This window comes from Scyliorhinus torazame, chromosome 4, assembly GCF_047496885.1.
Source record: "Scyliorhinus torazame isolate Kashiwa2021f chromosome 4, sScyTor2.1, whole genome shotgun sequence".
Lineage (NCBI taxonomy): Eukaryota > Metazoa > Chordata > Chondrichthyes > Carcharhiniformes > Scyliorhinidae > Scyliorhinus > Scyliorhinus torazame.
This window is the reverse complement of record NC_092710.1, coordinates 298961094-298987402: the sequence shown is the minus strand read 5'-3', so window position 1 is coordinate 298987402 and position 26309 is coordinate 298961094. Positions and strand designations below refer to the sequence as shown.

The 26309-nt window shown below is 46.8% G+C and overlaps 1 protein-coding gene and 1 pseudogene across 3 annotated transcripts in view; one reads left to right on the top strand and one right to left on the bottom strand.

The window, feature by feature from the left end:
• Nucleotides 1-26309, top strand: part of ak9 (adenylate kinase 9) — a 544334-nt gene that overhangs the window by 92792 nt on the left and 425233 nt on the right. For all 3 annotated transcript variants that reach the window (XM_072499993.1, XM_072499992.1, XM_072499994.1), the window contains exons 8-11: nucleotides 10870-10992; nucleotides 11135-11209; nucleotides 22742-22843; nucleotides 23845-23984. In XM_072499993.1, the coding sequence (XP_072356094.1) occupies nucleotides 10870-10992; nucleotides 11135-11209; nucleotides 22742-22843; nucleotides 23845-23984 (440 nt within the window). The remainder of the gene's footprint in view (nucleotides 1-10869; nucleotides 10993-11134; nucleotides 11210-22741; nucleotides 22844-23844; nucleotides 23985-26309) is intronic.
• LOC140411029 (inositol-tetrakisphosphate 1-kinase-like) lies at nucleotides 8281-9913 on the bottom strand (annotated as a pseudogene).

Genomic DNA, 26309 nt, shown 5'->3' with positions numbered 1-26309 from the left:
GTTATTCATCTGTTGTTTTGTATATAGTCGACCACAATTAATGTTAATAAATAATTTATAGCTTTAGCTACAAATGTTCCTGTAATATAAATCAGGCCATCCAACAAGAACATTACATGATACCTGGGTTGGATGGTATTAAACACTGAGAAAAAATTATCACATCGAGCCTGCCACGAGGTCCACAGAGATTTGAAGATTTTACAGACTGCATGAATGAACTACATGGAGTCATTGAAGCCATCAATGAGTCTCAGATTTCATGGTGATATGGACAGCAACTTGCTTGTGTTCAAACAACAATTTAAACTGTATCCTACTGCTGTAAATTTAGGAGATTAATCAGATTCAGGCAAGGTAGCGATGCTCCTAATAGTGGCAGGGCCCGAAGCAATTGCTGTTTAATACTTTTACATTTGCAAATGATGAAGATAGTAAAACTTTTAACAAAGTAATTTGAAGATTTGATGAACATTTCACCCCCATAAAGAATGAAATTTATGAATGCTATGTTTTTAGATCACGTTTACAGAAGACAGAAGAGTCCATAGGTCATTTCATCACTGATTTAAAATTAAAAGATAAAACCTGAAATTTTTCTGTGGTGGAATCTTCCAAGATTCGGGACCAAATTGTGTTTCTTGTGAATGAAAATAAGCTGAGGGAACGATTGCTGAAGGAATCGGAAGTTTCCCGTCTTTTTGGAAAAAGGAAATCAGCCGGAGTGCTTTCCTCCAAGAAGATGCCACCATTACTGAGAAACATTTTAGAATGCTGTGCTGCGAGCTCGTGAGCCTGACAAATCTAAACTGTTTGTTCCAAGGACAGCTCCGATTCACGATGGACCGAGTGGCCTAATTCTGCGCCTATGTCTCATGGTTCTATGGTCTTATATCTCATGAAATCATGTTAAAAAGAGTTACCATTGTCACATGGTAGATCGCCCGCAAAGTGCCAACCTGGACCCGTCCCATGGAGTGGCGACGGTGGGCACCAGCTGCCCCGATTTCCACCCCTCTGACTGAAGAAATTCCTCATCACTGTTTTAAAGGATCGTCTCTTTAGTCTGAGATTGTGCCCTCTGCTTCTAGTTTTTCCTACAAGTGGAAACTCTATCCAGGCCTCACAGTATCCTGTAAGTTTCAATAAGATCCCCCTCATCCTTCTAAACTCCAACGAGTACAGACCCAGAGTCCTCAACCGTTCCTCATATGACAAGCTGTTCATTCCAGGGATCATTCCTGTGAACCTCCTCTGGACCCTTTCCAAGGCCAGCACATCTTTCTTTCCTTAGATAGGGGGCCCAAAACTGCTCACAATACTCCAAATGGTGTCTGACCAGAGCCTTATACAGCCTCAGAAGTACATCCCTGGTCTTGTATTCTAGTCCTCTTGACATGAATGCTAACATTGCATTTTAACTGCCAATGTAAGCTGCACGTTAACCTTAAGAGAATCGTGAACAAGGACTCCCAAGTCCCTTTGTGCTTCTGATTTCCTAAGCATCTCCCCATTTAGAAAATAGTCTATGTCTAAATTCCTCCTTCCAAAGTGCATAGCCTCACACTTTTCCACATTGTATTTCATCTATCACTTCATTGTCCACTCGCCTCGCCTGTCCAAATCCTTCTGCAGCCCTCCTGCTTCCTCAATACGAACTAGATCTTTGTATTATCTGCAATCTTAGCAACAGTGCCTTCAGTTCCTTCTTCCCGATCATTAATGTATATTGTGAAAAGTTGTGGTCCCAGCACAGACCCCTGAGGCACACCACTAGCCACTGGCTGCCATCTTGAAAAAGACCCCTATGTCCCCACTCTGCCTTCTGCCAGTCAGCGAATCCTCTATCATGCCAGGATCTTACCCTTAACACCACGGGCTCTTAACTTATTGAATAATCTCCTATGCGACACCTTGTCAAAGGCCTTCTGGAAATCTAAATAAATCACGTCCATTGTTTCTCCTTTGTCTAACTTCCTTTTTACCTCCTCAAAGAACTCTAATAGATTTGTCAGGCGTGACCTCCCTTTGACAAAGCCGTGCTCACTCAGTCCTATTTTATCATGCACTTCCAGGTATTCCGCGATCCCATCTTAAATAACGGACTCTAAAATCTTATCAATGACCGAAGTCAAGCTAACAGGCCTATAATTTCCCGTCTTCTGCCTCCCTCCCTTCTTAAACAGTGGTGTTACATTAACCACTTTCCAGTCCTCTGCGACTCTTCCTGCCTCCAGTGATTTCTGAAAGATCACAACCAATATAGCAGTAGAGCTAGGAGGGCCAGGCACGTTGAGGATTGGTGAGGGGGCGGCCGGCGGGGGGGAGGCACCCACAGGAGTGGGGTATTATACAGCACATGAAAATCCTTTTTGCACAACCATTAGGATGCCTCTGTCACTTTCTTCTGCAATGTGGCCTGAACCCCCAGACCCTTTCCCATCTCTGTAGCCATCCCTCCACCTCCCCCCTCCCCGTGGCACCCACCCACCCTGCGGCCCTGGACATGGCCCCTGGGCTGTGTCCCACCCCCTGGATTTTCGGATGTTGCGTGTGAGGTCTTGCTTCCCACAGTGTTCAGCCACAGTGTCCAGTCATCAAGGTTTAATTGGGATGCTAGGCAATGATTCCCACGTGCTACATGGCCCACCCACCTACAGGAATCCACCTGGCATCTGTGAATTGCTCACTTAACCACGATTGCCAATTCCCTATCAGCAATAGCTTTCAGCCGTGCAGCATGAGGCCTCAGCAGTCGGTGGGGTTACAGGTGGTCGCTGGGGCAGACGGGCAGGGACAAGGGTTGCCCCCGGAATGGATACACAGGATCCAGGGGTTGGTATCGTGGTGTTCCCCAGCCCCAGCCAAGGCCCACCCCCGCACCCCCCGGGCTCTTTACCTGTGATCAAAGGTGGCTACTCACCTCCTCGGCTTCCCACAGATGCCCTCCCGCAGGTTCACGTTTTTCAAAAGGAGTACTAATCGGCGCCAGAGTGAGAACTTGCTGGGGGGGCCACTGAATGACGGGAGGCGATTGGATTTGGCATCGTTCTCATTAGTTGTATGGAAATGGGGCTTATGTGGTGATAATTGGTTTCTCACCTCGCTACGGCAAGATCCCAATTTCGGCGACAGGAGCAGGCTGGTTGCATCGCAAACTGTTTGGCGCCTGGCGCAGATCTTGATTTTGGCCTCTCCCGCTATTCAGTGGCCTTGTTACGCTTGAGCAAGGGCGCAACAAGTTCGGAGAATCGGGCCACAGTCTGCTTACACAGTTAATCAGTACATCGAGCATTGTTTTAATATTCTGATCTTGCCTGCGTAGTGTAGCGCACAAAGACTCCGTGAGACGAATAGAGTGAAGTCGATGAGGCTTTATTAAGCGTGTCTGTTCCCCCGCAGCTCGATAGTAGAATGGCCTGCGGGGGAGGACTCCGGCTTCTTATACTCCGTCTTCAGGGCGGAGCTAGAGGTCAACGGCCAACCAGGACCCGGGATCTGTCAGCCAATGACATTAGGGCTTCCAGTCCCACATGACCCCTAATACATACTACCACACGTAGGTTTATTATTTAACCTTCATCCAGAAGCTTGTTTGTAATCCTCTGGAAAACTGTCTGTTCTTCAAAAAGTACTTGAAAGTTCTTCACAAAGTTCTTCAAGCCCTGAAGGTATAAGCATTTAACTAGTATGTGCTCAATACTCTAATGTAGGGGTGTTAGATCTATTCCCCTTTTTTTTTGTTAAACGTCAAATATTTTTGGTTTTATATAAGCAGCAATTGCTAAAAAAAGAATGGATAAACTAATATACAAGACAATTTCGTGAAGCTGTGTAGGCTGTGATAACTGTTGCCACAAAATATATATTTCATATAATACATATTATAGACTACACACTCCACTGGTCACTAAGAGTGCACAATCTAAACAAATACATTCCCATTGTACAATATTACCAGAAAGCATTGAGTTACATTGTCTTGACACTGGATGGACGTCCTGTATATTTGGTCCAATCTGTCTAACTAAGAATTGCTGAGGTTCAGGTGAACGCAGGAATTTGCTGGACTTCACTTGATGCATGATACCAAGGATGCCAACTTAAAACACAAAGAACTCTGGACTTGGGACAAGAACTAAAACGATGAAGCAAAAATATCAGTCATTTGGAACACGCTGACACAAAATAAACAGGGAATGTTATAATCTCTCAGTTTTCCCATTGCAAAAGTGTTTTTGCAGCAGATAACTGAATGAGTTCATTGAAGTAGCACTAATTTAAATGCCAGCAGTTAATGTGTTAATCCATTATTCTTGTAGAAATTTAGAACAGTTACTGGACTGTTTGGATGAAAATACTGTGGATTGTTTGGTGTTTTACAAAACAGCAGAGTTGAAGAATGGGGTTTTATCAAAGAATACTGGCCATTCAAAGCGCAAGGGCAGAAATTCAGTTTCTCGCAGGCTGGCTGCTGGCTGAATTTTGCCAAATCTTTGCCAGGCACCCCCACCCAAGGTACCACCCATAGGGATAAGCAAAACAGCAGAATTGGCTCTGATCGCTGAGCGATTCTCCACACAATGGAGAATTGTGTTCTCCAGTTGAGGAATTTGCAGCGGGGAGGAGATGAAGGAAAATAAACAATTCTTGTGAGCTGTGCCAGATCCCCAAGGGCCCATCTGACAACATCACTGAAGGAAATCTGCTTTATCCATGAGCAACTAATCCTTATTAAAAATATCTATTTTTGCCATGCTGCATCACTTTAAGATTGCAGGTACTATGGCAACGCTTATGCCAATGGGATATTGAGGTGAAATAAATTTACCACCTTTTGGTAATATTGCTCATGCAGGTGAAAGTTGTGAATCTCAACTCCGATATTAACAAAAAAAAAGCTCTAATTTAAAAAAAATTACTTTATGCCTAATCAACTTTCAGTAGTTTATATGGAAGAATGAAGCAGTGCAACAGAGTTGAGCCAATAGATTAAGGCAATAAGAAAATCACGTAATAATTTCACATTACTTCTCATGCAATGAGAGAAGAGAGGAAATACATCAACATATTAAGATGGTCATCTAATAGCTAGTACACTAAACTTAATTTGCTGTAAACATATTTAGGCCTGGTCTCCATGGCAAAAACGGAACCCAAAGGGGGCAAGTCCCATCTATAACCACCCAAATGGCTCTGGGCATAATATTGTCTTAAGGGTTGCAAAAAGGTTAGAGTGGTAGAGGTGTAGGCTGTTACAATACACTCAACAAAGTTCTCCTAAGCTAAATCATGTGAACTGGAGTGTTTATTACAGCAATACATTCGCCTAATAATGGTGCAACATTTTCCAACAGGCACATTGTCATTAAGTTTGACTTTAGGTCTTAATTACAATGCAAACCATTATGACACAAAAAAAATTGCTCGCCCAGTGTCCTCCTCCGTAGTTAATCATACCTAATCATTTTGGATTTGAGTCAAAAAAAATATGGATTTTTGTTTTGTGCATAAAAAGGTAATTTAAGAAGCAGTGATTGCTTGGAATTATTAAATTAATAAAAGAAAACAGACATTTACCTTTGGTTTCTAATGGGTAACTTCCCATTTCTTTCCTCCTATAACACTCCAAGCACACAAGTAACCTACTTCTGACTCTTCCTTTTCCCATATTATTGTAAAATCAATTAAACTCAGAATTATAGGCGAGCAGTACTGAAACTGACAGGCTCTGGTTAAATACTGAAGTACTGTCATCATGGGGAAAGAGCTCTGAGCTGACCGGAGACACTACCCACTTCAGCTCTTTGTCAAGTGCGAACTTAGAATATGAGCAAGTATACGTCACACATTTCTCAATGCTGCTTTTCGAAGAAAGGGAAATGAAGGGTAAGTAATGACTATCTGCAACATTGAGCTGTAACCATTGCAATCTATGGATGATGTTTTATAGCTATTTCCACAATTTCATTCCCACTGTTGGTTTCCAAAGTAAGAAGTCTTACAACACCAGGTTAAAGTCCAACAGGTTTGTTTCGATGTCACTAGCTTTTAGAGCACTGCTCCTTCCTCAGGTGAATGAAGAGGTATGCTCCAGAAACATATATATAGACAGATTCAAAGATGCCAGACAATGCTTGGTCTTGGACAATGCAATTTAATGTCGGGGAACACTTCAGCAGTCAAGGGCATTCAGCCTCTGATCTCCGGGTAAGCGTTCTCCAAGGCGGCCTTCAGGACGCGCAACAACGCAGAATCGCCGAGCAGAAACTTATAGCCAAGTTCCGCACACATGAGTGCGGCCTCAACCGGGACCTGGGATTCATGTCGCATTACATTCATCCCCACCATCTGGCCTGCGAAATCCTACCAACTGTCCTGGCTTGACACAATTCACACATCTTTAACCTGGGGTTACCCCATCTCTGAATCTGTAAAGATTTAATCACCTGCTAATGCTCGCATTCCAAGCATTGTCTGGCATCTTTGAATCTGTCTATATATATGTTTCTGGAGCATACCTCTTCATTCACCTGAGGAAGGAGCAGCGCTCCGAAAGCTAGTGACATCGAAACAAACCTGTTGGACTTTAACCTGGTGTTGTAAGACTTCTTACTGTGCTCACCCCAGTCCAACGCCGGCATCTCCACATCTTGGTTTCCTAATGAAGAGAAGACGTGTATGGAAGTGCATCATTAGCGACGATTAAACTGAACAAGAAGATGGGCGTGAAGGATACCACACCATCACGCCTCTGCCCTGGGAGTCTGCCTTGTGCAGTTTTTAAATTGCCTTAGTTTACATGCTGCTACCTGGAAGCAATGTGACTTTACCATACATCAATATCCCCTCAATCTTATCATTTAGATTTTTATTTGTAATACAGAACATCTATTTACCGAGAACAATTCTTGCCAAACAACGCCTCCAACTTGCCCTGTTCTCTTTTTTTTTAAATTAAGGGGCAATTTAACATGGCCAATCTGCACAACTTTGGGTTGTGGGGGTGAAACCCTCGCAGACAAGGGGAAAATGTGCAAACTCCACACGGACAGTGTAGCCATGTAAAATGTCTGACTCCCGATTAGAATGGTCAAACCCCGATTTAAAATGGTGAACGAAAGTGGCTGATGGGAAAATCAGCCAACAGGACTCAAACGGACAGCTGCAGGTAAAACAGTGTATTCACCTCTGGGGAAGTCAGTCCAGACCGATACCTGCAGCCATCAACATCACAACAACCCAGCCATCTGCATTTTAATCAGCCATCCCCGGGAACAATTGCTACAAATTAGCAATTGAAAGCCGACCCAGTCCTTTCGGCGCCAGCAGGGGCTAACACAAAGAAAGGTAAACGACCACCCCCCGATCAAGGAATCGCCCCATTATTGGAGCATATCGAACCAAGTGATTGGGACCAAGTCCAATCACTTGGAACCAGGTACGAGGTCTGCCCCATGAGGCGGGAAGCCCCTGGGGACTATAAGAATAGGGGCCAAGTTCAAATCGCCCCTTCTCTTCCTGCTCGCAACCTTCGAGAACCTTCTCCAAGAAAACTGTGAGTTTTACTCCAGCGATCGCTACCAGATAGGCTCTCCTGACTATCGACTTGTACCAGCTTTTGAATCCCGCAGGCTCAGAACCAATTCGAAAGACCATTCGTTTCCCTGACCTGGTGGGTCATTTCCAAAGTTAAGTATTGGCCTTTAGTGGTAGGTAGTAGTCTAGAAGTAGGATTATTGTATAAGTATTAATTGCTGTATATAATAAATGAGTGTTGGTTTAACTCTTACTAAGCGGTGTGTTGCATTATTAATCATTACTTGGACTTGAACCATGTGGCGGTATCAGAAAGATACCTGGTGACTCATGAGCAAAGGTGACAGAATAAGAATAAAGTAAACTAAGGCTAAAATGAGCAACAACAGTGACCCAGGGCTGGGATCGAACCCGGGTCATCGGTGCCGTGAGGCAGCAGTGCTAACCACTGCGCCATCGTGCCGCCCAACTTGCCCTCTTCAAGCTTCAACCACCTTTCAGATATGCAGAACATATCTTACTGGAGTCTAACAATGTGGAAGATCCACAGAATTCAAATATCTTACAGTTTCTAAAAGGAAGCTACAACTTTGAATCGAGCACAAACCATTTGGGTCCTGTGTGCTGATTAAGGTGAAATGTCAAGGGGGAAGAAAGATGAAATTCTCAAATACCCAGGATGAAAGGAAAGATACCTGATTAACTGAATTAGCCACTTGTGATTGACTCCTGTTGAGAGCATTAGTAATAGCTAGTGTATGATAAAAGCTCACTGAAACAACCTTTGCTATGTTAATACTTAACAAGAATTGGATTGAGTTTATCAAAGGATCTGCAACCTGCTCCTCAATATCCCTTCGATACTGTGCTCCAGTCTTTGTGAGTCTGTGAAGTCATTCAGGCAAAACATAAATTGTTCCATTAGTCTAAGAAAGTGGTTCAGATTGATCCCCACACAGATCAAGCCTTGCGTTTGGTCCAGTGTTCTCAGTGGTTATTGTGAAGATGCCTTAGTTGCCATGGGAGCAACACAGTTCTGAAAGTTGGGTGGCAAAGCAGAATTGCAACTTAGTCGTTGGTGCTGCAACCTCTTGCTACTGCTTGGGTCATCTTCTACAAGCCATGGATCTTTTGCTCCCATGATCACAAAGCCTGAAGCAGCAGGACAGGCCCGCTCCCCACAGATGCTGGCAGCCTGCTCAGCTGCCTTACTGTTCCAGTTGAACTGAGCCGGTTCCGGGTTTTGATCTTGCAGGACAACCTTGATGTGGATTATTAGCTCAGTGAAGAACCCTGGGACACCTTCGTATCCTGGGAATGCATTAATATCGATGACAGCATGTTGGCCAGTCTGGTTATTGATGATTGCGTCAATGCCAAAGAGGGATATGCCAAGTGCCTCACAAAGTGTCCTGGATATTTTTCTGATGACTTCATCACTTGGGGGTCTTAAGACACCTTCCACTACATTGAGTGCTGTTAAATCAGACAACGACTCTGGTTTTGAGACATTGCGACTGTTGAAGAATATTGTTTTCCTGTCTGAAAGGTCCCTCGAAAAATTCTTCAATGATGGCTGTTCAACCATGCTGTAAGTCTCTCCGACAACAAACACTTTGTAGAGGACTGCATTGTGGTTTATAAAGCTCTGGATGACACACTGTGGCTTCATATCTTTCAAACCACCTTCACTGAATATAATTGCCATCTCATGGGAATTGGTGTCGTGTGCCACTCAGGTTTTGCAAATGAATGGGAATATCAGCTTGTGCTTCTCAATCTCTGCCATGATGTCCTACCCACACAGACTGCTCAGTTCCATAAAAGGCGGGGAACAGACTCTATTATTTTGCATGTAGCCATCCAGTCTGCGGATCAGCTTGAAAGATCTGCATCTATCTAGCAGGGTCCTGATTGCAGGCAGTGGGTCCAGAATAATGGTCTCTGGGTGTGCGTCAATATAATCCTGAAACCTCTGAACCAATTCCTGGGACTGTGCATCATTTTGGTCCGCTTCTGGTCAGTTTGTGGATTATAACATCAAGTGGTCCCTGCTCTTCGATGGGTTTTTCCAAATCTAGCTGCACAATGTCAGGCCTCTTTTCCTGCAAATGTCCGTGAAGGCCTGGAAATTCAGCTTTTTGATCTTCTTGCTCAGCCAGTATGAAAAATGAAAATTGCTTATTGTCACAAGTAGGCTTCAAATGAAGTTACTGTGAAAAGCCCCTAGTCGCCACATTCCGGCGCCTGTTCGGGGAGGCTGTTACGGGAATCGAACCGTGCTGCTGGCCTGCCTTGGTCTGCTTTCAAAGCCAGCGATTTAGCCCTGTGCTAAACAGTACCCAACACGTTTGCCTTTTAACCAAGTCTGCATCTTGAAGACGGAACAAGTGTGGAAATGAAATCTACACTGTGTTGGTTAGCGACCCTCGATCAATACTGAGTGCCCGGCTCTTCACAAATGCCCCCCTCTCTGCCCTGGTATCGGCGCTCAGGGCCTTAACTCTCAGCTCTGCCTCACCGCTCTTCTAAAGTCGTCCCTCCAATGTAGCGAGTCTGGCTCCGGGTCCCGGGTTTGTCACTTTCCCTCCTCTCCCCCTCCCCCGGGCTACTTTCAAACAGAGCCCAGCTCTGGGAGGGAGAGACAGAGAGCCACAACCGGCGGCTGCCTCCAGCCCGATTCCCCTCCAGATCTATTCCCCTTTTACTCACTCTATTAATTCACTCTTACACATGTTTCATGAAATTAGACATTCAAAGCTATGTATGCAACTTAGTCGGTGGGCCATTTTGTCAAAATGAATGCAAAACTAAACATTTTCTGAGTTAATTAAATGTACTCGCAGTGTACAGAAGTATATATTTTTAGCTAAAAGGGCAGCATGGTAGCACAGTGGTTACTTCACAGTGCTCAGGACCCAGGTTCGATTCCCAGCTTGAGTCACTAGCTGTGCGGAATCTCCACGTGTCTGCATGGGTTTCCTCCAGGTGCTCCGGTTTCCTCCCGCAAGTCCCCAAAGACGTGCTTGTTAGGTGAATTGGACATTCTGAATTCTCCCTCAGTGAACCCGAAAGGGCGCCATAGTGTGGCGACTAGGGGATTTTCACGGTAACTTCATTGCAGTGTTACTGTAAGCCTACTTGTGACACCAATAAAGATTATTATTGGAACATTACATTACCATGTCATACATATTATTGTAGTCATTTAAATATTGTTAACCTTTTTATGCATGATTCTTTTCTCTGCAGGATCTACCCACCTAATTTCTGAATTATCATAATATTAGAGGCATTTGTAAAATATATTTTGTCAATCTTTGTGATTAGGAAGAGACTGCAGAGGGTGGCATGAGCCTTGCCGCTCGTTTAGTGAGGAGACCTGAAGATCTTCTTTCAACTATCGAAAAATATGTGGCCATGTACAAAGACAAAATGCTGAGGCTTTTAGAGGTATGGAATAATTTCTTGCAAGTTTTTTAGATTTGACTTGAATTTGTAGTTAGTACGACATTCACAGCATTTATGGTACTTTTATATTTTTGTTATAATGGAATTATGTCTCAATGCTTTTTTTTGTCTATCAACTACAAAGGATTATATGACCGATCATGACCATCAAAATCTAATAGAACTGGATGGAAACAAAAAAACGAATGAGATATTTATGGTAAGAAAATTGTGCAACAGCATTTGAATAATTTAAAGAAAAAAGTTTTTCTCTTTTTAAAACAATGCAGTCTTATCTGTTGCAGACAGAAGGGGTTTAATTTAAACACCACTAATTTCTCCACTCACCTGCCATCCATAAACAGGAAGACGTTATTGAATTGTTTCTTTCTTTATTATGTATTTCCCAACTCCTCGATTTTCGTGCAATCCAATTTTCTATTAATAATCACAGCAAACTTGAGATGGGATGAACTTAAAAGTGTTAGTTTATTTTCACACAACCAAAACACAAAAGAAGGCTCACAGCTTTGTCTCTACACTCAGCCAAAAAGGAAGGGATGGAGAAAAGAAAGATTTACTGGGCAGATTTATAGCGAGTGACAAGTTATTGGGGGTATTGGCTGACTTAAAAATGGACAAATCTCCAGGCCTGGATGAATTGTGTCCCAGGATGCTGTGGGAGGCGAGGGAAGACATTACAGGTGCTCTGACCCAAATTTTTAATTCCTCTCTGGCCACAGGGGAGGTGTCAGAGGACTGGAAAATAGCCAATGAGTTCCCACTATTTAAGAAAGGTTGTAGAGACAAGCCAGGGAACTACAGACCAGTGAGTCTCACGTCAGTGGTTGGGAAACTACTGGAGAAGATTCTGAAGGAGAGAATCTATCTTCACTTGGAGAGGCAAGGTTTGATCAAAGATAGTCAGCATGGCTTTGTCAGAGGGAGGTCATGCCTAACCAATTTGATTGAATTTTTTGAGCAGCGAACCAAGTGTCTAGATGAGGGTAGTGCAGTTGATGTTATTTACATGGATTTCAGCAAAGTCTTTGACAAGGTCCCATATGGGAGACTTATTAAGAAGGCAAATGCACATGGGATACAGGGTGATTTGATAGGTGGATTCATAATTGGCTTAGTGGTAGGAGACAGAGGGTGATGATAGGCAGATGCTGCAGTGTCTGGAAGCCAGTGACCAGCGGTGTACTACAGCGATCCATGCTGGGCTCCCTATTGTTTGTCGTTTATATAAATTACATAGATGACTATGTGGGTGGTAGGATCAGTAATTTTGCAGATGACACAAATATTGGCTGAGTGGTTAACAGTGAGGTTGAGTGTCTTGGGTTACAGGAAAATATAGGCAGGATGGTCAAATGGGCGGATAAGTGGCAGATGAAATTTAACTCTGAAATGTTTGAGGTGATACACTTTGGAAGGAGTAATTTAACAAGGAAGTATACCATCAAGGACTGATACTGGGAAGTTCTGAAGAGCAAAGGAACCTTAGCGTGTTTGTCCATAGATCCCTGAAGGCAGAAGGGCAGGTTAATAGCGTGGTGAAGAAGACATATGGAACACACCTTTGTCAATCAGAGCATAGATTACAAAGCAGGGAGGTCATGATGGAGCTATATTGAACTTCGGTGAGGCCACAGCTGAAGTACTGTGTGCAATTCTGGTCACCACATTTTAGGAAGGATGTAATTGCACCGGAGGGGGTGCAGAGAAGATTCACCAGAATGTTGCCTGGGATGGAACATTTAAGTTATAAAGAGAGGGCGAGGTTGTTTTTCTGGAACAGAGAACAGTGAGGGTTACGTGATTGAGGTGTTCAAGATTATGAGGGTCATGGTCAGGGTGGATGGGGAGCAGCTGTTCCCCTTAATTGAAGGTCAGTTACAAGGGGACACAAGTTCAAAGTTAGGAGTGGGCGGGTTTGAGGAAAACATAGAACATAGAACAGTACAGCACAATACAGGCCCTTTGGCCGACCTTTTATCCTAATCTAAGTCAATCTAACCGAACCCCTTCAATTTACTGCTGTCCATGTGCCTGTCCAAGAGTCGCTTAAATGTCCCTAATGACTCTGACTCCACCACCTCCGCTGGCAGTGCATTCCACGCACCTACTACTCTCTGAAGAAAGAACCTACCTCTGACATCTCCCCTATACCTTCCTCCAATCACCTTAAAATTGTGTCCCCTCGTGACAGCCATTTCCACCCTGGGGAAAAGCCTCTGGCTATCTACTCTAACCATGCCTCTCATCACCTTGTACACCTCTATCAAGTCACCTCTCTTCCTTCTTCGCTCCAGTGAGAAAAGCCCTAGCTCCCTCAACCTTTCTTCATAAGACATGCCCACCAGTCCAGGCAGCATCCTGGGAAATCTCCTCTGCACCCTCTCCAAAGTATCCACATCCTTCCTATAATGAGGCGACCAGAACCGGACACAATATTCCAAGTGTGGTCTAACCAGGGTTTTATAAAGCTGCAGCAAAACCTTGTGTCTCTTAAACTCAATCCCCCTGTTAATGAAAGCCAACAGACCATACGCCTTTTTAAAACATTTTTTTTATTTTTTTTATTTTTATTCAGGTTTTCATAAAATATCTAACAAAATGAAAAAGGAACCCAACAGGGTTAAGTACAAAACATGGTCTAAAAACAACAACCCTCCCTCCCCCCTCCCCCTGTACATAAATAATAAATTAACATTAACACCCCGACTTAACACAACTGGTATATACACCCCCCTGGACCCTCCAGTGTAAATAACCAAAACAGAAATAAAGTAAACCCCCCCCACCACCACCACCCCCCCCCCCCCCCCCCCCACCACCCCCGAGTTGCTGCTGCCATTGACCAATGTCTACTGTTCTGCCAGGATGTCTAAGAACGGTTGCCACCGCCTAAAGAACCCTTATACCGACCCTCTAAAGGCTAATTTCACCCTCTCCAATTTAATGAGCCCCGACATGTCGTTGATCCAGGATTCCACTCTTGGGGGCCTCGCATCCTTCCACTGAAGAAGAATCCTTCGCCGGGCTACCAGGGACGCAAAGGCCAGAATATCGGCCTCTTTCGCCTCCTGCACTCCCGGCTCCTCTGCGACCCCAAATATTGCGAGCCCCCAGCCCGGTTTGACCCTGGATCCTACCTCGCTCGACACCGTCCTCGCTACCCCCTTCCAAAATTCCTCCAGCGCTGGGCATGCCCAGAACATATGGGTGTGATTTGCTGGGCTCCCTGAGCACCTAACACACCTGTCCTCACCCCCAAAAAAACGGCTCATCCTTGTCCCGGTCATGTGTGCGCTGTGCAGCACCTTAAACTGTATGAGGCTGAGCCTCGCGCACGATGAGGGAGAGTTGACCCTCCCTAGGGCATCTGCCCACGTCCCTTCCTCAATCTCCTCTCCCAACTCCTCCTCCCACTTACCTTTCACCTCCACCACCGAGGCCTCCTCCTCCTCCTGCATCACCTGGTAAGTTTCCGAGATCTTCCCCACTCCCACCCACTCCCCCGAGAGCACCCTGTCCTGTACTGTGTGTGGCAGTAGCCGCGGGAATTCCACCACCTGCCGTCTGGCAAACAGCCTTACCTGTAAGTACCTAAAGGTGTTCCCCGGGGGGAGCCCGTACTTCTCTTCCAGCTCACCCAGGCTCGCGAACTTCCCGTCCACAAACAGGTCCCCCAACCTTCGTATCCCTGCCTTGTGCCACCCCGAAAACCCTCCACCTGCTCTCCCTGGTGCGAACCGGTGGTTCTCCCCTATTGGGGTCCACGCCGAGGCCCCAACTTCCCCCCTATGCCGCCTCCACTGACCCCTGATTGTGAGGGCAGCCGCCACCACCGGGCTCGTGGTATACCTCCTTGGAGGGAGCGGCAGCGGCGCCGTTGCCAGCGCCCCCAGACTCGTACCCACACAAGACGCCGTCTCCAGCATCTTCCATGCAGCCCCCTCCATCACCCACTTGCGCACCATCATCGCATTGGCGGCCCAGTAGTACCCACAGAGGTTGGGCAGCGCCAGTCCCCCCCCATCTCTACTCCGCTCCAGGAACACCCTTCTCACCCTCGGAGTCCCTCGCGCCCACACCAACCCCATTATACTTCTGTTAACCCGCCTAAAAAATGTCTTCGGGATGAACACAGGGAGGCACTGGAACAGGAACAAAAACCTTGGGAGCACCGTCATTTTGATTGACTGCACCCTACCCGCCAAGGACAGCGGCAACGCGTCCCACCTCTTGAACTCCTCCTCCATTTGCTCCACCAGCCTTGTGAAATTAAGCCTATGCAGGGCCCCCCAGCTCCTGGCCACCTGGACCCCCAAATATCTGAAGCTCATCTCCGCCCTTTTTAGTGGGAGCTCGCAAATCCCCCTCTTCTGGTCCCCTGGGTGGACCACGAACAGCTCACTCTTCCCCATGTTGAGCTTGTACCCCGAAAAGTCCCCGAATTCCCTAAGAATCCTCATTACCTCCGGCACTCCTCCCAACGGGTCCGCCACATATAGCAGCAGGTCGTCCGCATAGAGCGACACCCTATGCTCCTCCCCACCCCGCACCAACCCCCTCCAGTTCCTTGACTCCCTCAGTGCCATAGCCAGGGTTTCAATCGCCAGTGCGAAGAGCAGGGGGGACAGGAGACACCCCTGCCTCGTCCTTCGGTGCAACCGAAAGTACTCGGACCTCCTCCTGTTTGTGGCCACACTCGCCATCGGGACCTCATACAAAAGCCTAACCCACCTGACAAACCCCTCCCCAAACCCGAACCTCTTCAGCACCTCCCACAAGTACCCCCACTCTACCCTATCGAAGGCTTTCTCAGCGTCCATCGCCACCACTATCTCCGCCTCCCCCTCCCTCGCCGGCATCATGATAACGTTCAAAAGCCTCCGCACATTCGCGTTCAACTGCTTCCCCTTCACAAACCCTGTCTGGTCTTCATGGATGATCTGCGGCACACAATCCTCAATCCTCGTGGCTAAGACCTTCGCCAGCACCTTGGCATCTACATTTCGCAGCGAAATCGGTCTGTAAGACCCACACTGCAGGGGATCCTTGTCCCGCTTCAGGATCAAGGAGATGAGTCAGTGCCCGGGACATCGTCGGGGGCGAAGCCCCCCCCTCCCTTGCCTCATTGAAGGTCCTGACGAACAACGGGCCCAACAGATCTATATATTTTTTATAGAATTCGACCGGGAAACCGTCCGGCCCCGGTGCCTTCCCCGCCTGCATGCTTCCTATCCCTTTGGTCAGTTCCTCCAGCTCAATCGGGGCCCCCAATCCCGCCACCAGTCCCTCTTCCACCTTTGGAAACCGCAATTGGTCCAGGAAGTGGTCCATCCCTCCCTCCTCCCGTGGGGGCTCGAATCGGTACAATTCCTCGTAAAAGTACCTGAAGACCCCATTGATGCCAACCCCACTCCGCACCACACTCCCTCCCCTGTCCTTAACTCCCCCGATCTCCCTAGCTGCGTCCCGCTTCCAAAGCTGATGCACCAGCATCCGGCTTGCCTTTTCCCCGGAATCGTAAATTGCCCCCCTGGGCCTTCCTCCACTGCACCTCCGCCTTCCTGGTGGTCACCAGGTCGAATTCAGCCTGGAGGCTGCGCCTCTTCCTCAACAATCCTTCCTCGGGCACCTCCGCATACCTCCTGTCTACCCTCACCATCTGCCCCACCAGCCTCTCCCTCTCCCCCCGCTCCCTCCGCTCCTTGTGGGCCCTAATGGAGATCAGCTCTCCCCTCACCACCGCCTTCAGTGCCACCCATATCATCCCCACTCGGACCTCCCCATTGTCGTTGGTCTCCAAGTACCTGCCTTTACTTCCTCGGACCCGCTCGCGCACCTCCTCATCCACCAACAGCCCCACCTCCAAGCACCACAACAGGCGCTGGTCCCTCTCCTCCCGCATCTCCAAGTACACCCAATGCGGGGCATGGTCCGACATGGCTATTGCCGAATACTCAGTATCCTCTACTCTCGCTATCAGCGCCCTACTCAAAATGAAAAAGTTGATTCGGGAATAAGCCTTATGGACATGTGAGAAGAATGAAAATTTCCTAGCCCCCGGCCTTGCAAACCTCCAAGGGTCCACCCCTCCCACTTGGTCCGTAAACCCCCTCAGCACTCTAGCCGCCGCCGGCTTCCTACCCGTCCTAGACCTGGAGCGATCCAGTGCCGGATCCAGCACCGTGTTAAAGTCTCCCCCCATTATCAGGCCCCCCACTTCCAAGTCTGGGATCCGACCCAACATACGCCGCATAAAACCCGCATCTTCCCAATTCGGGGCATACACATTGACCAGTACCACACTCTCTCCCTGCAACCACTTACCATTACGTACCTACCGCCATTATCTGCCACAATGCTCGGCGCCTCGAATGGCATCTTTCCCACCAAGATCGCCACCCCTCGATTTTTGGCATCCAGCCCCGAGTGAAACACCTGACCTACCCACTCTTTCCTCAGTCTTACCTGGTCTACCACCTTCAGGTGTGTCTCCTGGAGCATAACCACATCCGCCTTGAGCCCCTTCAGGTGCGCGAACACGCGGGCCCACTTAACCGGGCCGTTCAGTCCCCTTACATTCCAGGTCATCAGCCGGATCAGGGGGCTACCCGCCCCCCCCCCACCCCGGCCGACTAGCCATAACCCCTCCTCGGTCAGCCACGCACCCGCACCCCATACCCGGCCTGTTCCCCACGGCGGCACCTCCCCCGTCTCGACCCCCCCCCCCCCCAACTTGCTCCAGCAGCATAGCATGCTTGACCATAGCAGCAACTCGATTTCCCCCCCCCCCACCCCCGGCTAGGACCCATCCTAGCTGATTTACTCCCCCCATTGCACTTCCGCAAGTCAGCTGACACCGGCCACTCCCGCCTCTCCTTCGACTCCTCCCATTGTGTGGCACACCCTCCTCTCCCGTTCCCCATCAGTAGGCTCTCCCCCTCCTCCTTCCATTCTAAGCGCGGGAAACAACCCTCGCTTCCCCGCCCCGGCCCCACCCCCACCAGTCAGCGCTGGAAAAAGCTTGCACTTTCCACCTACCCGGCCCCGCCACCTCTGACGCAGCTCCTTTTACAGGCCCAGTCCCCTCACCCCCGACTCGGGCCTACCCCTCCCCCGCAGTGCCGGTCCTTGTAGGTGACCCACAGTCGCGCCGGCTGCAGCCTGCCAATCTTCACCCCCTTCCTGTGCAGCACCGCCTTCGCACGATTGTACCCGGCCCTCCTCTTCGTCACCTCCGCACTCCAGTCCTGGTATATTCGAACCTCTGCGTTCTCCCACCTGCTGCTCCTCTCCTTCTTGGCCCATCTGAGCACACACTCCCGATCAACGACCCGATGGAACCTCACCAGCACCGCCCGCAGAGTCTTGTTAGCCTTGGGCCTCCTCGCCAACACTCTAAGGGCTCCTTCCAGCTCCAGGGGTCCCTGGAAGGACCCCCCTCCCATCAGCGAGTTCAGCATGGTGACCACATAGGCCCCCACGTCCAGCCCCTCCGGGAGGCCCAGAATCCGCAGATTCTTCCGCCTCGACCGATTCGCCATCTCCTCGAACCGCTCCTGCCATTTCTTGTGGAGCGCCTCGTGCGCCTCCATCTTTACCGCCAAGCCTAAGATCTCGTCCTCATTGTCGGAGATCTTTTGTCGAGCCTCGCGGATCGCAACCGGAAGTCCAACCATACGCCTTCTTAACAACCCATTCAACCTGGGTGGTAACTTTGAGGGATCCATGCACGTGGACCCCAAGATCCCTCTGTTCCTCCACACTTCCAAGAATCCTGCCTTTAACCCTGTATTCAGCATTCAAATTCAACCTCCCAAAATGAATTACTTCACATTTATCCAGGTTGAACTCCATCTGCCACTTCTCAGCCCAGCTCTGCATCCTGTCAATGTCCTGTTGTAACCTGCAACAGCCCTCGACACTATCTACAACTCCACCAACCTTCGTGTCATCGGCAAACTTACTAACCCACCCTTCCACTTTCTCATCCAAGTCATTTATAAAAACCACAAAGAGCAGAGGTCCCAGAACAGATCCTTGCGGGACACCACTGGTCACCGACCTCCAGGCGGAATACTTTCCATCCACTACCACTCGCTGCCTTCTTATGGCCAGCCAATTCAGTATCCAGACAGCCAGATTTCCCTGTATCCCATGCCCCCTAACTTTCTGCATGAGCCTACCATGGGAACCTTATCAAATGACTCACTGAAATCCATATACACCACATTCACTGCCCGACCTTCATCAATGTGTCTCATCACATCCTCAAAGAATTCAATGAGGCTTGTGAGGCATGACCTGCCCCTCACAAAGCCATGCTGACAATCTTTTATCAAACTATGTTTTTCTAAATAATCATAAAACCTATCTCTCAGAATCTTTTCCAATATTCTTCTCACCACAGACGTAAGACTGACTCGTCTGTAATTCCCAGGGATTTCCCTATTCCCTTTCTTGAACAGGGGAACAACATTCGCCTCCCTCCAATCATCCGGTACTACTAAAGTGGAGAGTGTGGAAGCAAAGATCATCGCCAACGGCACAGCAATCTCTTCCCTTGCTTCCCGTAGTAACCTTGGATATATCTCGTCTGGCCCAGGGGACTTATCTATCCTGATGCTTTTCAAAATTTCCAGCACATCCTCCTTCTTAATATCAACCTGTTTGAGTCTATTAACCTGGGTCACGCTGCTCTCATGAGCAACAAGGCCCCTCAGTGAATACTGAAGCAAAATATTCATTTAGGGCCTTCCCTATCTCATCAGACTCTAGGCACAAGTTCCCTCCGCTATCCCTGATCGTCCCTACTCTCACTCTGATCATCCTCTTATTTCTCACATAAGTGTACAACGCCTTGGGGTTTTCCGTAATCCTTCCCGCCAGGGCTTTTTCATGCCCCCTTCTAGCTCTCCTAAGTCCATTTTTGATTTCCCTCCTGGCTCCCTTGTAACTCTTGAGAGCCGAGTCAGATCCTTGCTTCCTCAACCTTATGTAAGCTTCCTTCTTCCTCTTGACTAGAAGCTCCACTTCTCTTGTCATCCAAGGCTCCTTCACCTTACCATTCCTTCCTCGTCTCAGTGGGACAAAACTATCCAGCACTCGCAGCAAGTGCTCCTTAAACAACCTCCACATTAATGTTGTGCATTTCCCCAAGAACAACTGTTCCCACTTTATGCTCCTCAGCACCTGTCTAATAGCAGTATAATTTCCCCTCCCCCAATTAAATACCTTCCCATACTGTCTGTTCCTATCCCGCTCCATGACTATGGTAAAGGTCAAGGGGTTGTGGTCACTGTCACTGAAATGCTCTCCCACCGAGACATCTGATACCTGGCCTGGTTCTTGCCAAGCACCAAATCCAATATGGCCTCCCCCCTAGTCGGCCGATCTACATGTTGAGTCAGGAATCCTTCCTGTACACACCCGACAAAATCTGCTGCATCCAAACCATTTGCAGTAAGGACGTTCCAGTCAATATTAGGGAAGTTGAAATCACCCATGACTGTTACTTCTGCACCTTTCCATGATCTGCCGCCCAATCTATTCCTCCATCTCTCTGCTGCTATTGGGAGGTCTATAGAAAACTCCCAATAAAGTGGCTGCTCCTTTCTTGTTTTGGACTTCCACACATACTGACTCAGTAGACAAACCCTCCTCGACTACCTCCTTTTCTGTAGCTGTGATGCACTCCTTAATTAACAGTGCCACTCCCCCACCTCTTTTACCTCCCTGCCTATTCTTCTTAAAACATCTAAACCCCGGAACATCTGACAACCATTCCTGCCCCTGTGAAATCCATGTCTCCGTAATGGCCACAAAACCCTTTTTTACTGTTATTTGTTGTATATATTAATGATTTGGATGAGAATGTAGTAGGCATGTTTAGTAAGTTTGCAGATGACGCCAAGATTGGTGGCATAGTGGATAGTGAAGAAGGTTATATCAGATTGCAACAGGATCTTGACCAATTGGGCCAGTGGGCCGATGAACGGCAGATGGAGTTTAATTTGGATAAATGTGAGGTGATGCATTTTGGTAGGTCAAATCAGGGCAGGACCTATTCAGTTAATGGTAGGGAGTTGGGGAGAGTTACAGAACAAAGAGAACTTGGAATACAGGTTCATAGCTCCTTGAAGGTGGAGTCGTAGGTGGACAAGGTGGTGAAGAAGGCATTCAGCATGCTAGGTTTTATTGGTCAGAACATTGAATACAGGAGTTGGGATGTCTTGTTGGTAAGACTATACATTGAATACTATGTTCAGTTCTGGGCACCCTATTATAGGAAGGATATTGTTCAACTAGAAAGAGTGCAGAAGAGATTTATGAGGATGCTACCAGATGGTCTGAGCTATGAAGTAAGGCTGGATAGGCAGGGACTTTTTCCCTGGAGCGTAGGAGGCTTAGGGGTGATCTTATAGAGGGCTATAAAATAATGAGGAGCATCGATAAGGTAGATAGTCGACAGTCGACATCTTTTCCCAAAGGTAGAGGAGTCTAGAACTAGAGGGCATAGGTTTAAGGTGAGAGGCGAGAGATACAAAAGAGACCAGAGGGAAAATTTCTTCACACAGAGGGTGGTGAGCATCTGGAATGGGCTACCAGAAGCAGTGGTAGGGGCTGGTACAATTGTGTCCTTTAAAAGGCAGTTAAACAGTTACATGGGCAGGGTGGGTATAGAGGGATATGGACTAAATGCAGGCAAGTGGGACTAGCTTAGTGATAGAAAGTGGGCGGTCTGGACCTGTTTCCATGCTGTAAACATTGATGACAATTACTCTATAAGTACAGGTTAATAGGGTGGTGAAAAAGGCATATGGGGCATGTGCTATTATCAATCGATTACAAAAGCAGGGAGATCATGTTGGCGTTGTATAGAACTTTGGTGAGGTCACAGCTGGAGTACTGTGTGCAATTCTGGTCACCACATTATAGGAAGGATGTGATTGCACTGGAGTGGGTGTAGAGGCGATTCACCAGGATGTTGCCTGGGATGGAACATTTAAGTTATGAAGGGAGGTTGGATAGTCTAGGTTGTTTTTGCTGGAATAGAGAACACTGAGGGGTGACTTGATCGAGGTACACAACATTATGAGTGGCATGGACACAATGGGTAGAGAGCAGCTCTTTCCCTTAGTTGAAGGGTCAGTTACGAGGAGACACATGTTCGAGGTGAGGGATAGGAGGTTTCGGGGGGATTTGAGGAAAAACCTTTTTACCTAAAGGTTGTGGACGTTCTTGAATGCACTGCCTGGTAGGGTGGTAGAGGCGGGTTGCCTTACATCTTCAAAAAGTACCTGGATGAGCACTTGGCATGTCATAACATTCGAGGTTATGTGCCAAGTGCTGGCAAATAGGATTAGGTAGGCAGGTCATGTGTTTTTCATGCGTTGGTACAAACTCGGTGGTCCGAATGGCTTCTTCTGCACTGTAGTATTCTGTGATTCTGAGTATTTCTGATATGCTCTGTCCTCAGTGAAATCAAATGGAACAGTACTAATTTGGAGAATTTGAAAAAATTATAATGAAAAGTTGATGTCGTTATTTTATGAGAATGCCTATATTTTTAAGCTCATCTTTCCTGAAAACAAGAATACAAGCTATAAAATGCTGTTCTAAATGCACATAATTTACAGTTATATCATTGTTCTTCCAATTTTTATGTGTGTAGGACAGTATTTTTAAATGTACATTTAATTTTGGTGCTTTTCTTTCCTTTGATTTTTAGTCGGTGATGTATAAATTGGAATTCTTGGGCCTACAACCTGCAGCTTTAGTACAACGTTTACAAGATGATGAGGAAGAAGAAACACCAGAAGAAATTGATGATGTGAGAAATCCAGTCAGGAAAAATGAAGTTTTGTTTAGGACTTGAACTAGTTTCTGAACGTGTTTTTTTAAAAAGAAATTGAATTCCCATTCCTCCTCACACTCGGTACTGCTATCACTAGGATATCCTGTATGCTTCACCCGATGCCTGTGTCTATGTATTTACATTGTGTATTTTATGTCTTCCCTATTATACAATTTCCTTTCATTCAACGGAATGATCTGTTTGAGCTGCATGCAGAACAGTACTTTTCACTGTACCTCGGTACACGTGACAAACCAATCCAATCCCATAGACAAATATAAGTATCATCATGGGAGAAGCCACTTTAACAGAATTGAAGGAGGTTACGCTGATTCAAAGAAGTTCTTACTTAAGAATATCACACTCAGGAGGTGGTGGCTTATTTTTTTCTGTCAAAAAGACCCTCAATCACTGCTTCTGTGTTCAGTTGGAGTCATTTTTTGATCTAGTTGATCCTGAAACTTGTGTTGATTGATTCCTTCTGCATTTTTATGTTGGATGTCAGTAAAGCTTGGATTTTCACTCTCAGAAAATCCATGGCTTTCTCCCTGATGCCTTATCGCTAGCACAGCTCTTTTGATTTCTAAAAATTGATCTACAAATTAAGCTTACCACTAAATGGTCCCTTTTCCTACATGTACTATTTATTCTCTTTGAGATTGAAGATTAGTTTGGTAGTGCTTTGGTGGGCCTGCTATCTGCAAGTTAATTTCTTGAATTATACTTACCTGACTTTGAAGATAGGATGAGCAAGAGTCCTCCTCCCAATTCCATTTTAAAATTTCATGTCATGGACATGTATCCGCCTCCAACCCTCACTCACGATCATCCACACTCCTCCAGCCTCCAAACGCTCTTGACTCTGACCCCAGTCTTTTGATGAGCAACAGTACTTTTTGTGCTTAAACCAGCTCTGAATCTGTATAGGAAAATATACCAAAATAACTTAACAATTCTTTTTAAATGTTCCTCAACAGGAAGACCTGTTTCGATCAGTTGCAGCACTGAAACGTACAGCACCTGGATACCGCTGGCGTAGGAGCAAATGGGGCCGAGCATGTCCTGTGTCTTTATTTGAGGGAAACCTTGTTATGGGAAAATTACAGTTTGCTGCGAGGTACAATTTTAACAAATTTTCAGTAATATTTTCATAGTTTTAAAGCTTTAGAATATATTTTATTTAAAAAATATATATTTTTATTCAAATTTTCCATTTTAGATAATACCAAATAATACCAAATAACAGAACAGAAAAAAAACCCCAAATATAAACATAAAACTCCAAAAGATAGCTTAACCCCTCCCCTTTTCCTTCTTCCCTTCTCCCCTCCTTAGCAACTAACGGTGGCCATCGCTAAAACCCCTCAGTTGCTCCTCTCACAGTGTACCTTGACTATCTCGAGGTACAGGAACTCCATCAGATTTCCCAGCCAGACTGAGGCATTTGGCAGAGAAGCAGACCTTCACCCTAGCAATACTCACCTCCGGGCAACCAGCAAGGCGAAGGCCAGGACATTGGCCCCCGTGTGCATCTGCAGCCCCGACAAGTCTGACAGCCCGAATTTGGCCACTAAGGGACAGGGCTCCAGCTCAATTTTCTGAATCGGCGACATGGTTCTAAAGAAGGAGACCCAGAAACCCACAAGCTTGAGGCAAGACCAGAACATGTGCGCATGGTTAGCCGGACCTCTTGAGCACAGCTCGCACTTGTCTTTCACCCCTGAAAAAAAGCGACTCATTCCAGACTTAGTCAAATGTACCCTATCCTCCAAAATCCTCCAACATGATCTGTCCATAAATACCAGAAATGCTTCCTTCCTCCGAGCCTGTGAGTGAAATAACCCTCTCCATTAGAGAGGTTGGAGGCGCCATGGGAAATGTCGGTCAAATCTATTTCGCAAAGTTGAGAACTTGTAAATATCTGAATAAATCTGACCGTGAGAGCCCAAACTTTTCCGAAAGTTCCTCCAGACTGGTATCCAGCCCTCCAAGAACAGATCAATCTCACAGGCTCGAACAGATGATTCGCACAAATGGGAGCCAGCTTTGACACTGATCCCCAATTTAACATGCTGTCGGAATTGTCTCCATATCTTCAAAGTGGAAACAGCTTTCTACATGAGTTAGATTCCATCTGCACCCACATGGCTCTTGGATCACTACACCAACCTAACATCTTCTCCGCATTAGCTGCCCAGCAATAAAATATCAGGTTTGGCAACACCAAGCCCCCTGACTGTCTATCCCTTTGAAGAAGTGCCCGACAAATTCTCGCAGTCTTGAATAAAGGACGTAATCAACTTTTTGACTCCCCCAAAAAAGGATTCAGAGAAAAAGATCGGCAAACACTGGAACAAAAATAAAAATCTATGCCTTGGTAAAATGTTCATCTTAATTGACGGGACCCTGCCTGTCAAAGACAGGGGAAGATTATCTTACTTTGCTGATCGGTCTTGGCTGGTACCAAGCTCGCATAGTTCAGGTTATGGAGACCGCCCCAATTCCGGGCTTCTTGAAACCCCAGATACCTAAAGCTGGAGCACGCAATTAAAAAAGGTAGCACCCCTAGATTAACTTCCCTCTACGGGGAGTTTACTGGAATGTACTCACTTTTTCCCAAGTTTAACTTGTATCCTGAAAAAGAGCCAAAGCGCCTCAGCAGCTCCATTGTATCGCCCATGGTGTGGATCGGGCCTTATTTTTAAAATTAATTTACGAGATGTGGGCATCGCTGGTTAGGCCAGCATTTATTGCCCATCCCTAGTTGCCCTTCAGAAGGTGATGGTGAGTTGACTTCTTGAACCGCTGCAGTCTTTGAAGTGTAGGTACACCTACTGTGCTGTTAGGGAGGGCTTTCCAGGATGTTGCCCCAGCGACAGTGAAGGAACAGCAATATATTTCCAAGTCAGGGTGGTGAGTGACTTGGAGGGCAACCTCCAGATGATGGGGTTTCCAGGTATCTGCTGATCTTGTGCTTTTAGATGGTAGTGGTCGCGGGTTTGTAAGGTGTTGTCTAAGGAACCTTGGTGAGTTACTGCAGTGCATCTTGTAGATGGTACCACAAGGCTGCCACTGTTGGTCGGTGGTGGAGGGTTTGAATGTTTGTGGAGATGGTCGATAGCTTCAAGTTCCTGGGGTTCACTATCACCAACAGTCTGTCCTAGTCCACTCACGTTGCTGCAACAGTGAAGAAAGCCCAACAACGTCCTTACTTCCTACGGAAGCTAAAGACATATGGCATGTTTGCATCGACTCTCACAATCTTCTCCAGATGTGCAATAGAGAGCATCCTATCCGGCTGCATCACAGCTTGGTATGGCAACTGCTCGATCCAAGATCGCAAGAAATTGCAGAGTGTGGTGAACTCAGCCCAATGCATCACACAAGCTTGCCACCCCCATATTGATTCTGTATACATCTCCCGCTGCCACAGGAAGGCAGG